At 48.9% G+C, this 15,065-nt stretch overlaps 1 protein-coding gene across 4 annotated transcripts; it reads left to right on the top strand.

The window, feature by feature from the left end:
* Positions 1–1,447: 1,447 nt before the first annotated feature.
* On the top strand, positions 1,448–14,212 carry Arhgef15 (Rho guanine nucleotide exchange factor 15). Of its 4 annotated transcripts, none has more exons than XM_017795004.2 (16): positions 1,448–1,478; positions 2,846–3,501; positions 3,746–4,078; positions 4,485–4,539; positions 5,705–5,763; positions 5,843–6,054; positions 6,160–6,320; positions 6,503–6,655; positions 7,298–7,427; positions 11,670–11,744; positions 11,850–11,942; positions 12,021–12,181; positions 12,321–12,424; positions 12,770–12,852; positions 12,961–13,065; positions 13,961–14,212. In XM_017795004.2, exons 2-16 carry the CDS (start codon positions 2,895–2,897, stop codon positions 14,126–14,128), a joined length of 2,499 nt encoding a protein of 832 aa, XP_017650493.1. In that variant the 5' UTR covers positions 1,448–1,478; positions 2,846–2,894; the 3' UTR covers positions 14,129–14,212. The 4 variants fall into 4 exon arrangements, with proteins under 4 accessions (XP_017650493.1, XP_008853970.1, XP_017650494.1 ...); XM_008855748.3 differs by having other exon boundaries at positions 12,272–12,424; positions 13,977–14,212; XM_017795005.2 differs by having other exon boundaries at positions 12,272–12,424; positions 13,961–14,115.
* Positions 14,213–15,065: the final 853 nt, after the last annotated feature.

Genomic DNA, 15,065 nt, shown 5'->3' with positions numbered 1-15,065 from the left:
GTGAGTTCCAGGCCAGCTAGGGCTACAGAGAGACCCTGTCTCAAAAAGAACACCCCCGACTCCCACCCTGAAAATTCATTGGTGGAAACATTAAGTTGGTGGTTACAGCAAAAGAGAAATCTCAGTTATAGGCCTCAGTTGCTATGTGATGACATTCAGCCTTTTTGGTTGGTGGAAGCTGGGCTTTTAGGAAGTTAATATATCCTAAAAGGTAAAGGTTTTTATGTTAGGCCTGACACAGAGGTAGGCAAGGAATGGCTATTTAGGGGGATAAAGATAGCTCAAGATAAATTAGAAGTAGGCTCTGGACCTGCAGCATTCCAAACTCTTCACAATCACTGAAGTTCTAATCAGTTGATCAGCCTTGCAGAAGGTTCAGTTTAAAGATACATACTTTTTTCCTGGGAACTTTTGTTCACAGTGCACATGTGAGTGAAGGTCTGACAAGGGCCTCTGGACTTTCACCAATCTCCTTCCCAGGCTGGAGTATGGTTCACTCCACCTTCTCAGTTGTTTTTCACTCCCAGACGTAGGAACTCAGTTTCCCAGAAAGAGAATAAATTAAAGGGATGGTGGTCACTGCAGTCGGTGCCTCCCCTTCTCCCTAGGCACTGATTCCTGGATCAATCACTGTGGGAGCCTCCCATTGGGAAAGAGAATTAAGGAATCAGGGACTGGGGACCCAGAGAACCTGGGAATGAAGAATGTTGAGCCACAGGCCACCCCAGCAAATGTCTTACCTATTTGGAAGATTCCCTTCCCCACCTCTCCTGACCCTCCACTCCCCTACTCCTTCCACCCCTACCCCAACACAATGGCTGGGTGGGGCCTGAGGAACTGGCTTCCTCTGTGGAGATGGCAATCTGGGCCCTCAATTCCTGCTCCAGAAAGGCAGGAACAGATACTTGGAAACCTCGGTGGCAGCTCAGTCAGTGCTCCAAGGGGCAGTGCAGACTGGCTGAAAACAGAAAGTACACCAAAATAAAAGGTAAATTCTTGGGATGCCTCTGCAGATGAAGGAAGGAAGCAGGGTGAGGTGTTCCCTAGGTGTTAAGTGTTGCTGGCTCATACACAGGCAACAGACTGGAAGTCAGGGAGACAGGCAGTGTGCAGGTTGTGAGGATGATGCCCAGAGAGGCCACGGAAGGAGACCAGTCACCATCCCTTGGCTGAGATGCAGGCATGCTTATGGCTGTGCCACACTGTCAGTCAGCCCAGCGTGCCACCACCGCCGGGTCCTCATCAGACCCCTTGCCATACAGGTGACTGCGCCCACACAAAGCAGCCCTCTCCCAAAGCCTTCTCTAACCAACACCCTGCATGTCAGGTCCCTCAAGTCCTAGAAGCCTGTGTGCGCATGTGGAGTGTGGCGTTGTTGGGGGGGAGGGGGTGTCCGGTTGGGAGGAGGATCCAATTCCTGTTTCCTGCCCCTACTCACTCAGCCCTGGGAGGTGACTGAGAGTGGAAGGGACTCAAGGGTAAGTGCTTGGGGCCCTGCTATCTTGGCCTTGTGAAAAACCTGAGTAGGACTTAGGGTTAGGCAGTAAATGTTGGTACCTGGGGTAGGGGGAAGTGGGTTCCCGGAAAAGGACAGGGGCTGAGCAGGAGGAGGCCACTGCTTGGGTCACCTCACGAGGAGCTTCCTGACAGCATGTAGCTGCCATTGACCTGCAGTCTGTGAGTCCCTGGTGCCCATCATTTCTCAAGAACTAAGCTGGGGCCTGGACGGCTATAACTTCTGCTGTCTCCTAAAGGGAGTTTGGGGCTCTCTTGTGTCCCAGCTCAGGCCCTACAATCTTCTTGGGACCTCAACTTCTTTACCCGCCAAGGGGAAGAAAAGCCCAGGTCCCAGCGTCCTAGGCTGTTGGTCCTATGCTTTGCTCTGGGCTCCTGGCCACTCCCAGGCATCTTGGCAGAACCTAGCCCTCCATAGGAGCCTCTCTCTGTGACCAGACCCAGGTGTGGCAGAGGATGGGGAACAGAAGAGATCAGGCCGGTGCCTCCTGGTCTCCTGGGGTCAGGGGCTCCAGGAATCTTCATAGCAGGAAAAGGAGACTAAAAATAATCCGGAAAGGGAGAGTCCAGAGGGAGGAACTGGGAAACGGGAGGGGGGAGGAGGCCAGTTGGGAGCAGGGAAACAGTGATGCATCCCTCAGCTCAGGCACAGGCATGCACACATGCAACACACGCACACATGCACGCATACACACACATGTGCCTTTACCCAGAGGCAAACACACATACAACCTCATCTATACTCACACCACACACTCCTTGATGGGCCCTTAATGAGGCACACCTCCCAGTTTACATACAACTCCCATTCATCCAGTACTAGATACAGCATGCACATAAATCACATAAACTCCTAGGCCACACACACTGTTCATCAGGCAGAACAGATACACAGTGGATATACTGGCAAGCTGAGTTCTCCTAACTGCATCTCACACTCTGCTACCCCTCCCTTCTCCATCTTGCTCTGTGCTTGTCCTTAGCCCCACTGTGTCCTCTAGCCTGACTGGTAGCAAAAGTCAAACAGAGAAGCTGGGCATGGTGGCACAAGGCTGTAATCCTAGCACTCAGGAGGCTGAGGCAGGATAAGGAGTTTGAGGCTAGTCTGGGCTACAAAGTGAGACCCTGTCTCAAAGAAGGAAAGACTGCCTAGGAGGGTCCAGAGGCAGAAAGAGGAGGGTGAGAGGTGAAGAGAGAAGACAGTGTAAATGAGGAGGAAAGACAAGAAGTGTACCAGCCTTTTCTCCGACTAAAAGCATTGCTTCAGACAGCCTCAAGGTCTATCCACCTGGGGGACACTGAGGACACTCTTTCCCTCCACCCTCCTCAGGGGATGACTCCCGCAGAACATCCCACTCTTTGGAAATACTCAGAGGAAGATGTCAGCCCAGTCCTTTCCTACAGCAACGCCCCCTACCCTGAAGCCCCCTCGGATCATCCGCCCCCGGCCCCCCTCTCGTCATCGGGCTCCTCACTCCCCAGGACCTCCCCACAATGGCTCCTCTCCGCAAGCACTTCACCAAACTTCCAACGATGCATCAGCTTCAATGTGCACCCCCATCTTCTGGGAGCCCCCGATTACATCCCTCAAGCCCTCTGCCCTTCTGCCCCCCTCAGCTTCTAGAACCAGTCTAGACTCTCAGACTTCCCCAGACTCGCCTTCCAGTACACCCAGTCCCAGTCCAGCGTCTCGGCGCTCCATCTCCCCTGAACTGGCTCCCTGCTCTCCAGTACCCCCACCCAAGCCCTCTGGGTCACCCCGCACACCTCTGCCCTTGCTCCCTGTGCCTCTCCAGGATGGCTCTCTCTCGGCCCCTGGCACAGTGCGGAGGCTGGCTGGCAAGTTTGAGTGGGGGGCTGAAGGCAAGGCCCAGGTCTCAGACTCCCTGGAGCGGTGCTCCCAAGGAGGCACCGAAGTGAATGGGGAGAGAGAGACTACCCAAGGCATCCTCTCCGGGACTGGGTCCCAGGAGAATGGCACTCTAGGTAAGTACATGGTGCGGCTGGGGTGGTCTCAATTCAGCACATCTTTGTTTTCAATGCTTGAAGATTGAGGTCTTTAAGGAGCTGGACTTTGTGTTTGAGTAATCTGCTCTCTGTAGTTCTCAGGATTTGCAGACAGGAAGGGTGCAGGAGATATATAGATGCGTGGGGCTGACCTTGATGTAAGGAAGAGGCCCAGATGGAGGGAGTCAAGGGCTTCCTCTTTAGGCTGCCTCTTCTGCCACAGATGCTGTCCTGGCTTGCCCTCCTGGCTGCCCCTGTGTCTGCCACCTAGCAAGGCCTGGCCTGGAGCTCCGATGGGTGCCTGTAGGGGCTTCTGATGACATCCTCAGGCTCCCCTGCCGGGCATCCCCACTGCGAGCCTCCCGTTCCCGCATCAGCCCTCCAGTCATCAGTCACCCTCCAGTTGTCCTCACATCTTACCGCTCCACTGCTGAGCGCAAACTCCTACCCCCCCTCAAACCCCCCAAACCTACTCGAGTCAGACAGGATACCCGTACTTCTGGGGAGCTCCCACAGCTGGACCTGGATCTGCCTTCAGAAGATGGGATCCAAACAGGTATGGACCAAGGGTGGACTGGACTGGTAGGGCCTTTGTGGGTTTTTTTTTTTTTTGGTCTTTTTGAGACAGGGTCTCCCTCTAGCCCCAGCTGGCCTAGAACTTGCTATGTAGACCAGACTGGCCTTGTCTCAGAGATGTACCTGCCTCTGCCTCTGGAGTACTGGGATCAAAGGCAGGGGCCACCACCCCTGGCTGGGACCTCTGGGTTCTGAAGGGATAGGGTAGAGGCTGAGTGGCCAGCTGAAATCCCACCAGGCACCAAACTTTTTGTTTCATCAGCTGCTGATCTGGACTTGGTGGGAGTGGAAGTCTTGGTAGTGACCATTTCCACTGTGACTGAGGTTCAGAGTCTTGGGCTGGGGCCCTGCAAGTTAGCTATGGTGACTCTGGGTTCTTTTTCCAGGAGACAGTCCTGTTGAAGTTCCTCAGAGTGCTCCTCCTGCAGCTTTGGAAGGAAGGTACCAATCACCTCACACATGATCTCCTTCTTTCCCACCCAAGGGCAGACTAACCTTCAGGTCCAGGTGAATCATACCTCATGAAGATAGAGGGGAGAAGGGTCAGGGTTCTAGAGATAAGGAACCCAAGTTTCTAATCTGAGCTCTATGCTTTATTCGTTGTGTAACCTTAAACAAATCTTCACTTTTTCTGGGTCTCAGAATCTTTGTCTGAGGACTAGGGATAAGCATGCCAACTATTTCATGGAGTTATTGAGGTACAATATTGTTCTTTTTTTTTTTTTTTTTTTTTTTTTTTTTTGGTCTTTTTGAGACAGAGTTTCCCTGTAGCCCCAGCTGTCCTGGAACTCACTATGTAGACCAGGCTGGCCTTGAACTCACAAAGATCTGCCTGCCTCTGCCTCCCAAGTGCTGGGATTCCAGGCGTATGCCACTATGCCTGGCCAAGGCACAATATTGTTAAAGACTAAGCCCAAGCTAGATCTGGTAGCACAGGCCTTTAACTCCATCACTCAAAAGGCTGAGGCAGAGAATCAGAAATTGAGGCCATCCTGGGCTGCATATTGATATGAGAGAGAGAGAGAGAGAGAGAGAGAGAGAGAGACAGAGAGAGACAGAGAGAGACAGAGACAGAGACAGACAGAGAGAGAGAGAGAAACAGAGATACAGAGAGAGAGAGACTCTCTGCTCTCTAGGTTTGCCAATCATTTTAGACCAACTGTCATTATCAGAAGAAATCCAGATCTGTTCATTTGTTTAGAAAATATTTATTACTGCAGTTTTTGACTTGTGTGAGTGGGTAGATGATGGTGTTGGTAATTAGAAGAAGGGGATAGAAGGCTACAGGTGTGAGAGTTTGGGTTTGAACATATGAAGTTTCATCAAGGCACAAAGAGAATCTTCCAGACAAAGATGCTATATGAGAGGGCTGGAGAGAAGAACTTGGAAGTCTCTGATGCACAGCAGTTTTGAGAGAGAGCAAGAATGGGGCCCAACTTGCTAATGGCCTCCCCTACAACAGGCACATAGAAACATCTGGAGTTTGATCTGGGGAACTGGCAGGGTCCTTCCATACAATGTGCATATGAGTTGTGTATCCATTCCTCTGGTAGCATGTGAATTGCACCTATAGACTAGAGCCCCCATTTCTTCTTTTTCTGCACAGGGAAGAAGAAGAGCTGGAGGGGCTGAAGGAGCAGACCTGGGAGCTTCCCCTGCAGGATGGTGGGTCTCTACTGTGATACGTTGGAGGGAAGGGTTCTGGGGCCCAGGACTTCCCTGATGTTCTCTGTATACCTTCCAGAACCTCTCTACCAGACTTACCGGGCAGCTGTACTGTCAGAGGAACTGTGGGGTGTAGGCGAGGATGGGAGCCCCTCTCCAGCTAATTCTGGAGAAGCTCCCACCTTTTCCAGGCTCCCTGGACCTCGCAACACCCTGTGGCAGGAGCTCCCAGCTGTGCGAGCCAGTGGACTCCTGGAGACCCTTAGCCCCCAGGAGAGACGCATGCAAGAGGTATGCTTCCCTGAGTGGGACTGAGAAGGCTAAGATGGGCAAGGACATGAGCCCTGGGCTGGTCATGAGATGACCTTTCCACTATGGCCCTGCTCTTCTGTCTAGAGCCTGTTTGAGGTGGTGACCTCAGAGGCCTCCTACCTGCGTTCTCTACGACTGCTGACTGACACCTTTGTGCTAAGCCAGGCACTCCGGGACACACTCACTCCCCGGGACCACCATACGCTTTTCTCCAATGTGCAGCGAGTCCAGGGTGTCAGTGAGCAGTAAGTTGGGTCCTGTCCTTCTAGGAATCTAGACCTTGGGCTGCTGAGCACTCCTTTAGCTTTCTTCCTATTCTAGAACCTTCCTTCCTTCCTTGAATGCAAATAGTTCCTAGCCCTCTCCTGAAAACCCTGGAAGATCTGATTCTCTGGCTTTCCACTGCCTGCTTCCTCTCTGCCTTCAGGTTTCTAGGAACATTGCTGTCCCGTGTACGTTCTTCCCCTCACATCAGTGACCTGTGTGATGTAGTGCATGCCCATGCAGTGGGTCCTTTCTCAGTGTATGTGGATTATGTGCGGAACCAACAGTATCAGGAGGAGACCTACAGCCGCCTTATGTGAGTACAGTGCTGCCCCCCTTCTCTCTGGGGATGTGTACCCAGATCCCCAGTGGATAGTATTAAATCTTATATGTACACGCCTATGAAAGTTTAATTTATAAATTGGGCCCAGTAAGAAATTAATAATAGCTAATAATAAAATAGAAAACTTAGGGCAATATAATGTAGTAAAGTGTCAACATCACTGCTCTTGTACTTTGGGATCATTATTAAATAAAATAAGGATTACTTGGACACAGTTCTATGATACCACCACATTCAATCTGATAATTGGGACAGGTACTATATGATTAATGGGTGGGTAGTGTATATAACATGGATACACTGGACAAAGGGATAATTCAGGTTCCAGATGAGATGAGGTAGGATGTTTTGAGATTTTTATCATGCTAGTCAGAAAGCATTCAATTTGAAATTTATGAATTGTTTCTGGGATTTTTCATTTAGTACTTTTAGGCTGCGGTTCTTGTTAGGTAATTGAAACTATAAAAACAAAACTATGGATAAGGGGGACTTCTGTATCCCAGAGATGGAGGGAACTGTGGAGCAGGGTTAGGGTTGAGGCCAGAGCTGGCTGGGGCAGGGGCGGTGTCAGGACCGTACTTCAGACAGTCCTTGCCAGATCAACTTCCTTTGCAGGGACACAAATGTGCGGTTCTCTGCGGAGCTGCGTAGGCTGCAGAGCCTCCCCAAGTGTGAGAGGCTCCCACTGCCATCTTTCCTGCTACTGCCCTTCCAGCGCATCACCAGGCTCCGTATGCTGCTGCAGGTATTGTTCTGGCTTGGCGCCTGTTCTACCCCACCAGCCTCACTGTGAGAACTCGCTCCATGTGTCTCTAGTCTAACCATCACCATTTCCTACCCCACCATGACTACATAAATCCTCCAGATTGTGACTTCTAATTTGGACCTTTCTGTTTAGAACCCATGAAACCCAATCTGCAGCTCCCTAAATGCCTCAGGGGCCAGAACTGGTATAGAGAGAAGGCATTTTAGACTGTCTTCTGCTCAGCCTCTAACTAGTTGAGATTGCCCCCAAAGGGGCAAATATTGGTTTTCAGGGGAATGAAAAAAATTAGCTATTTATAATGATTGTGTACTTCAAAGGGTCACAATAAATAGATTAACAGTATATCTATAAAGTTAATTTAAAATTTAAAAATTTTAAATTATTTTTATTTTATGTGTATGAATGTTATGCCTGCATGTATGTAAGTGCACTCATGTCATGCAGTGCCCACAGAAGCCAGAAAAGGGCATCAGGTCAACTGGTGGTTAGCCACGATGTGGGTGCTGAAAGTCAAACCTGGATCTTCTGCAAGAACAGTCAGTGCTCTTAACTATTGAATCATCTTTCCAAATCCCTATAAAGTTAATTAAAAAAAATTTTTTTTTTCATCCTTTTGAGACAGGGTCTCCCTGTAGCCTCAGCTGTCCTGGACTCACTATGTAGACCAGGCTGTCCTTGAATTCAGCTGGGGCTATAGGGAGACCCTGTCTTTAAAAAAGAAAAAAAAGGAAAAAAAAATGTTACATAGTGGAATAATACTGAGAAAAAAGAGTCCGCCTGCCTCTTCCTCCCAAGTGCTGGGACTAAAGGTGTGCACCACCACGCCAGGCTTAAAAATATTTTAAAATTTATTTTTATTGTATATGTATGAGTGTTTTGCTTTTTATTGTATATGTATGAGTGTAAGTGCACCCATTTTGTGCCATACCCATAGAGACCAGAAAGGGGCATCAGATCCCCTGGAACTGGAGTTATGCATGGTTGTTAGCCACTTGTGGGTACTGGGAAATGAACCTCGGTCCTCTGCAAGAGCAACCAATATTCCTAACTGCTGAGCTATCTCTCTAGTCCCATAAAGTTAAATTTTTATGGTGGCTGTGGGGTGGTATGGTAGGGAGCTTGCTTAGCATGTACAAAGCCTTGGGTACAATCTCCCGCACCACTGAAGAACTAAATAAATAAAAATAAGAATAAATTAAAAAGTTCTGCTGGGTGTGGTGGTGCACATGCCTCTAATCTCAGCATTTGGGACTAAAGTGAATTTCTGTGAGATTGAGGCCAGCCTGGTCTACATAGCAACTTCCAGGTCAGCTGAGGCTATAGGGAGACCCTGTCTTTAAAAAAGAAAAAAAAGTAAAAAAAAATGTTACATAGTGGAATAATACTGAGAAAAAAATGGCAGTGGGGTTGAGAAATACTTTTTAAAACATTTATTTATTTGTTTATGTATGTGTACGTGTGTGGCAGTCAGAAGACAGTTTACAGTTCTTTCTTTCCACCATGTGGATCCAAGACTGGAACTCAGGTCTTTCAGTTTGGCTGTCAGCATCTCTCCTAGTTTGTTTCTCCACTGCTGTGACAAAACACTGACCACTACCAACTTGGGGAGGAAAGGGTTTATTCAGCTTACATCTCCCGGGTCACAGTTCATCAGGGAGCCCAAGGTAGGAACTCAGGGCAGGAACCTGGAGGCAGGAGCTGGAGCACAAGCCATGGAGGAACACTGCTTGCTCCTCTGCCTCTGTTCAGCCTGCTTTCTTATGCAACACAGGCCCACCTGCCCAGGGGTGGTACCACCTACAGTGGGCTGGGCCCTTCCACATCACTGGACAATCAAGAGGGTGCCCCATGGACATGGCCACAGGCCAGTCCAATGAAGGAAATTCCCCAATTGAGGCTCCTCAACCCAGGTGTGTCGAGTTGACACTAAAGCTATCTAGCACAGCATCTTAACTTGCTGAGCCACCTCAGGATGACTTGTAGGAGTCAGTTCCCTCTTTCACTATGTAGGTCCTCCAGGTGCCTTTACCTGCTGAGTCCAGAAGCACTTTTCTATTGCAAGGTGTAGACTCCTGTCTCACTAGTTCACTCATATTGGGCTTTTTTTTTTCACATTTTTGTGTATTTCATACAGAACATTTTAATCATCTTTATACCCCCCTTTCCCACTGGCACCCACCCATACTTCCACACTGGAATTCATAACATTCTGTCATTTGTATTAAGGTGTATGGAATCAAGTTAGTGTCTCCAGATCTCCCTCAGTGCAAGTTCATCCACTGAGGTCTAGTTATCCAGAGTCCCTCCCTTTAAGAAGATTAGCTCATGGGGCTGGAGAGATGGCTCAGTGGTTGAGAGCACTGAACGCTCTTGCAGAGGACCCAGGTTTGATTCCCAGCACCCACATGGTGGCTACGAACCGTCCTTAACTCCAGTTCCAGGGGAATCCGAAGCCCTCTTTTGACCTCTGAGGTCACGACACAGGTGCAAACACATACATGCAGGCAATACACTCATACACATAAAAAAAAAAAAAAAAGATCAGTTCTTCCTCACCCAGCAGTAATCAGCTGCCAATAATTCTTCGGCTAAGACTGGGGCCTCCTGCCCATTCCCACGTTCTATGCTAGGTTTTTGTCTGCTTGAGTTTGCATGGGTCTTGTGCATGCTGACACCATTGCTGTAGGTTCATATGTATCAGATTTCCATATGGTCATGTACCTCCTCCCTGGCTCTTACAATCTTTCTGTCCCCTCTTCTAAAATGGTCCCTGAGTCCTAGGTGGGTGAAGTTTAATATAGGAGTTCTATCCAAGGACCCACATTCTGCATTCTCTACCCTTTAGTCATTTGTGTCTTTTTGTGTTCATGGCCTTCTGTTGCATGAGGGAGCCTTGTTGATGAGAATTGTGAGATGCATTAGTATTCTCTCTACCCCTTGTTCCACTATGTTCTGTGAGCCATTGTAAATGTGTTCATATTAGACTCTTAATGTGAAGTCTCCAACTGGATGATGCTGTGGTTATTGTTTTTCTTTTTCTCTTTCCTTTCCTTTCTTTCTTTTTAGAACTCACTATGTCGCTCAGGCTCGCCTTGAATTTGCAAACTTCCTGCTTCAGAGTTCTGAGTGTTGGGATTGCAGCTGTTTGCATTTTTTTTTTTTTTTTTTTTTTTTTTTTTTTTTTTTTTTTTTTTTGTGTTGCTGGGGATCAAACTCAAGGCCTTATACATGCTAAACTAGTACTCTGTTACTTTATTACTGAACTCCAACCCAGCCTTTAAGTCTTACTCAGCTTTGTCTGTCCCCCATGTAGACAACATGCCAATACTGATGCCATAATAACTCAGGGACTACTGAGTGTGCTGTTCTAGCCTACTTCTAAGTGCTAATATGCCTGTTTAACCTCACCAACAAGCACATGGGGTTAGGAACTATTATTTACCTGACTGTAAAGAAGGAAACTGAGCTGGGCGTGGTAGCACATGCCTTTAATCCCAGCACTTGGGAGGAGGATCTCTGAGTTCACAGCCAGCCTGGTCTGCATAGTGAGTTCCAGATCAGCTGGGGTTACAGGAAGACTCTGCCTTAAAAAGACAAAAAAAAAAAAAGAAGGAAACTGAGATGTAGATTGAATGACTTGGCCCTAGTCATACAAAAATAAAGGATGGAGCCAGGTGCAGTGGTGCATGCTTGTAATATCAGCCTGAGGCAGAAGGATTCAGAGGTCAAGGCCAGCCTGGGCTACCTAGGAAGACCCTGTCTCAGAAAGACACATGAACTTTTAAAAAAATAAAAGATGAAAATTTTCAATTCAATTAGAAAATTGAAAGCCAGGCATTCCTAATTGCCCTGCTATACTGTTGAAGCTAGTCATTATTAAAATAATAACAACCCTCTCTTCTGGCATTTACTGTGTGCCAAGGACAAGCCCTTTTCATCTGTTACTCCCTGAATCCTCACAATGCTATTGACATACTGAATAGATATCAGCCTCATTTTGCAAATGGGGAAAGTGGGGCTCCAAATAGTAATGTGACTTGTTCGGGCTTCAGCAGCTGGTGAGTGGTAGGTCTCTTGGCCTTGTTGAGGGTGAGTCTAGGGGCCCTGTGAACCCCAAATTTAACATTTGGCCAAGCTCGGAAGGGTCCTCTTAGCCATAGCCCCTCTGAATCCCAGGGCCATAGAGCATGGAGCTCAATCACCCTTCCTTCTTGTTTCCAGAATATCCTACGCCAGACAGAGGAGGGGACCCTGCGCCAGGAGAATGCCCAAAAGGCTTTGGGTGCTGTGAGCAAGGTGTTCAGGAGGGAAGCTGAGGGGTTGGGAGAGGTGCCAGATGGTGGGGGAAGGTGGAAGGGAAGGAGTGGCTGCTAGGGTGGGTGACTCTGCTCCCCTCACCAGATCATTGAGCGCTGTAGCGCTGAGGTGGGACGTATGAAGCAGACTGAAGAGCTGATCCGACTCACCCAAAGACTGCGCTTCCACAAAGTCAAGGTTAGTCCTATCCAGATCCCCGTCTTGCCTTTTTCCCTACCATGCTGCAAAGTGAGACCTTCCTGTGCTTCCTTCCAGGCTCTGCCTCTGGTCTCCTGGTCGAGGCGCCTGGAATTGCAGGGGGAGTTGACTGAGTTGGGGTGTCGGAGAGGAGGTGTGCTCTTCACCTCCCGCCCCCGCTTCACCCCTCTCTGCCTGCTGCTCTTCAGTGACCTGTTGCTTATCACTCAGCCCAAGAGGTGGGTCCTGTGGGGGAGCCCAGAGCAGGGTGGAAAGGAGGCATCTAGTGGGCCCCCTGCTCTCCTCTGAACGCCCTCTTCTCTGGGCAGTGGGCAGCGGCTACAGGTTCTGGACTATGCCCATCGCTCCCTGGTGCAGGCCCAGCAGGTTCCTGACCCATCTGGACCCCCTACATTCCGCCTCTCCCTTCTCAGTAACCACCAAGGCCGCCCCACCCACAGGCTACTCCAAGCTGCCTCGCTGTGAGTCTGTCTCTAGAAAACACTTTTGGGGGGCTGGCTATGCGGCTCAGTGGTAGAGGTCTTGCCTACTGTATGTGAGGCCCTGGGTTCAATCCCAGCACTGCAGAAGAAAACAAACTAAGTGGTTGCCTACTCCTGTAATCCAACCACCGGGGAGACTAGGGTAGGAGGACCAAGAGTTAGAGACCAGCCTGGGCTACATACCAAGACCTTATCAAAATAAGTAAATAAGCTAGCCACTGTTGGAACTGCCCCTTACCACCCCACTGCCTCTCTCTCTCCTCTGCCTCATCCCCAGGAGAATCTCCTAGGTTAACCGTAACCATTACTTATTATCACCACCAGATCAGATATGCAACGCTGGCTGGGAGCCTTCCCAACCCCAGGCCCCCTTCCCTGTTCCTCAGACACCATTTATGAGGACTGTGGTAAGTATCCCTTAAAGGGAGAAGGGAAAGAAAAGTGAGTCTTAAGGGAAATATGGGGAGGCACTAAAAAGAATTAGAATCCCACTGTAATGTTACTCACTGTACCAGAGTGCTCCCAGGAACTGTGCTCAGAACAGTCTATACCTTCTAAGACCGAGGGCCGAAGTCTGGAGTCCAAGACTCCTCCCAAGCATCTGCACAAGAATCCTGAAGGTGAGAGAGCCTTTCATCTACCCATTCAGCAAATATTTATTAAGTACCATGAGCCAAAAACATACCTCCCCTCCTCCATCCCCTTAGCAGTGCTGGATCCAATCCAGAGCCTTACCTATAGGCAAGTGCTATACCATTGAGCTACATTCCCTAGCTGAAGCGTGCATTCTAACAGAGAAGGCAGACAATAAAGGATAAACAAATTCCCACATGTGGCCCATATCTATAGTCATAGCATTGGAGAGGCTGAGGCAAGAAGATTGTTATGAATTTGAGAGCAATCTGGGCTACATAGTGAATTCCATGTCAGCCAGATCTACATAGCAAGACACAATCTCAAACAAAGCAAAGCAAGGATAAATGAGATAAGTAAATTATATATAATATGATTAATGCAGTGGGAAAAGAGTGGACAGTAAGGAAGATTTCAAACAGGTGAGATGGGCCTCAGTGGAAGAGTTACATGTGAGTTTGACAGAGGTGATCAGTATAGGCACTCAGTGTCTGAAGGAAGAGTAGACCAGCTGGAGGGAACAAGCAGGGCAAAGACCTTAGTATCTGTCATGTGGTGAAGGAACTGTAAGGAAGGTAGTGTGTCTAGAAAGAACCAGAAAAGGGGAGGGGAATAGATGAGGTCACAGTGGTAACAGAGACCTGATCTTGCAGCTCCTTGCAGGTCCTTGTAAGAATTCTTCCTGAGTGACATAAGCAGCTGTTGCAGGGCCCAATAGAAGATTGACACAGGCTCTCTGATGCTGCTGTCACTTCCAGCAGTTGTACTGAAGCCAAATGCTCCATACTTCTCCACAAATCGCTAACCCACTATGACCTGAGACCCCAGAGGGCCTAATTTCCCTCCTCACCTGACCTCTGCCCCTGCCCTACTCAAGCCCAGGTTGTTCTTTCCCCAGGGTGGCTGAAGGGGCTTCCTGGAGCCTTCCCTGCCCAATTGGTGTGTGAAGTCTCAGGGGAACATGAAAGGAGAAAGCACCTTCGAAGGCACCAGAGGCTTCTTGAGGCTGTGGGGTCCTCTTCAGGGACCCCTGGAACCTCCCAACCCTAATGTGGGTTGGGGAAGGGGCACACGTTGGGATGCTGGCAACAGTACAAAGAAGACAAAGCCTATCCATCCATTCATCTGTTTGTCCATTGGATTGATTCACTGTCAGTGGAAATACTACCTCTAATGGCAATCAATAGGGATGGAGCTTCAGGACAGGCCAGACAATGAATCAAAGCCATCTGAGCCCACAACAATAAGGAAGTATGAGGATAGTTTGATTGTGTTACTAATGGAGACAGATGCTGAGTACAGAGCAGCTAATGGCTTCTGAGCTAGCTGGATACCACTGTATTTTCATAACTAAGGAAGAGGAAGGTGAGCGAGTATGTTAAACTGAACTACAGAAATAGCCCTATAGACAACAGGGATGGGCAGGGACCCATCCAGCCAAAGCAGATGGTGATTTGAGCCCGAGAGACTCAAACCGAGTCACCAGGCTCGGTTCTACAGCCACTGGTCCTGCCCTTTGAGTCTAGGAAGTATTCAGTTCCATTTCTGGGCGTACTTCCTATGCCCTTTCAAAGGATTTCCTTTCTTTTAGAAGAACCCACAGTGTGTGTATGTCCATATGCGTCCATGTGTATATGAATCTAGGAAAGTAATTCTGAAATTGTGTGTGTGTGTGTGTGTGTGTGTGTGTGTGTGTGTGTGTGTTGGCTACTCCTGCCAGTGACTGAATGCTCCATTCCTTTTCTCATGTCACATTTTTCCTGTTATTTTCTTTAAAGACATGTCTGAGCTCTAGAAGACAGTGCTGGGTGTAGCTTGCCCATCAGAGTACAGCACTGGGGATGAAAGCCATGGATTCTGGGTTTCTTGGAGGCCAGGGTTCCACAACAGTTGGAGGGTGATGCTATGAAACAGTCAGGTGGCCTGGCAGAGCACTGAGTAGCTGGGGTGCAAGATCCCCTGAAGTCCGTGGGCCACTTCTTGTCCC

Source organism: Nannospalax galili, unplaced genomic scaffold (genome assembly GCF_000622305.1).
Source record: "Nannospalax galili isolate Female #2095 unplaced genomic scaffold, S.galili_v1.0 scaffold146, whole genome shotgun sequence".
Lineage (NCBI taxonomy): Eukaryota > Metazoa > Chordata > Mammalia > Rodentia > Spalacidae > Nannospalax > Nannospalax galili.
This window is presented reverse-complemented; position numbering and strand designations above follow the sequence as displayed.

Bases quoted from the DNA above. Each gene is read 5' to 3' on its own strand.
- Arhgef15 (XM_008855748.3), top strand. From the start codon at position 2,895: ATGTCAGCCCAGTCCTTTCCTACAGCAACGCCCCCTACCCTGAAGCCC. The intron at 6,055-6,159 runs GTATGCTTCCCT...TCTTCTGTCTAG, and splicing joins AGGAGAGACGCATGCAAGAG to AGCCTGTTTGAGGTGGTGAC. The intron at 6,321-6,502 runs GTAAGTTGGGTC...CTCTGCCTTCAG, and splicing joins GTCCAGGGTGTCAGTGAGCA to GTTTCTAGGAACATTGCTGT.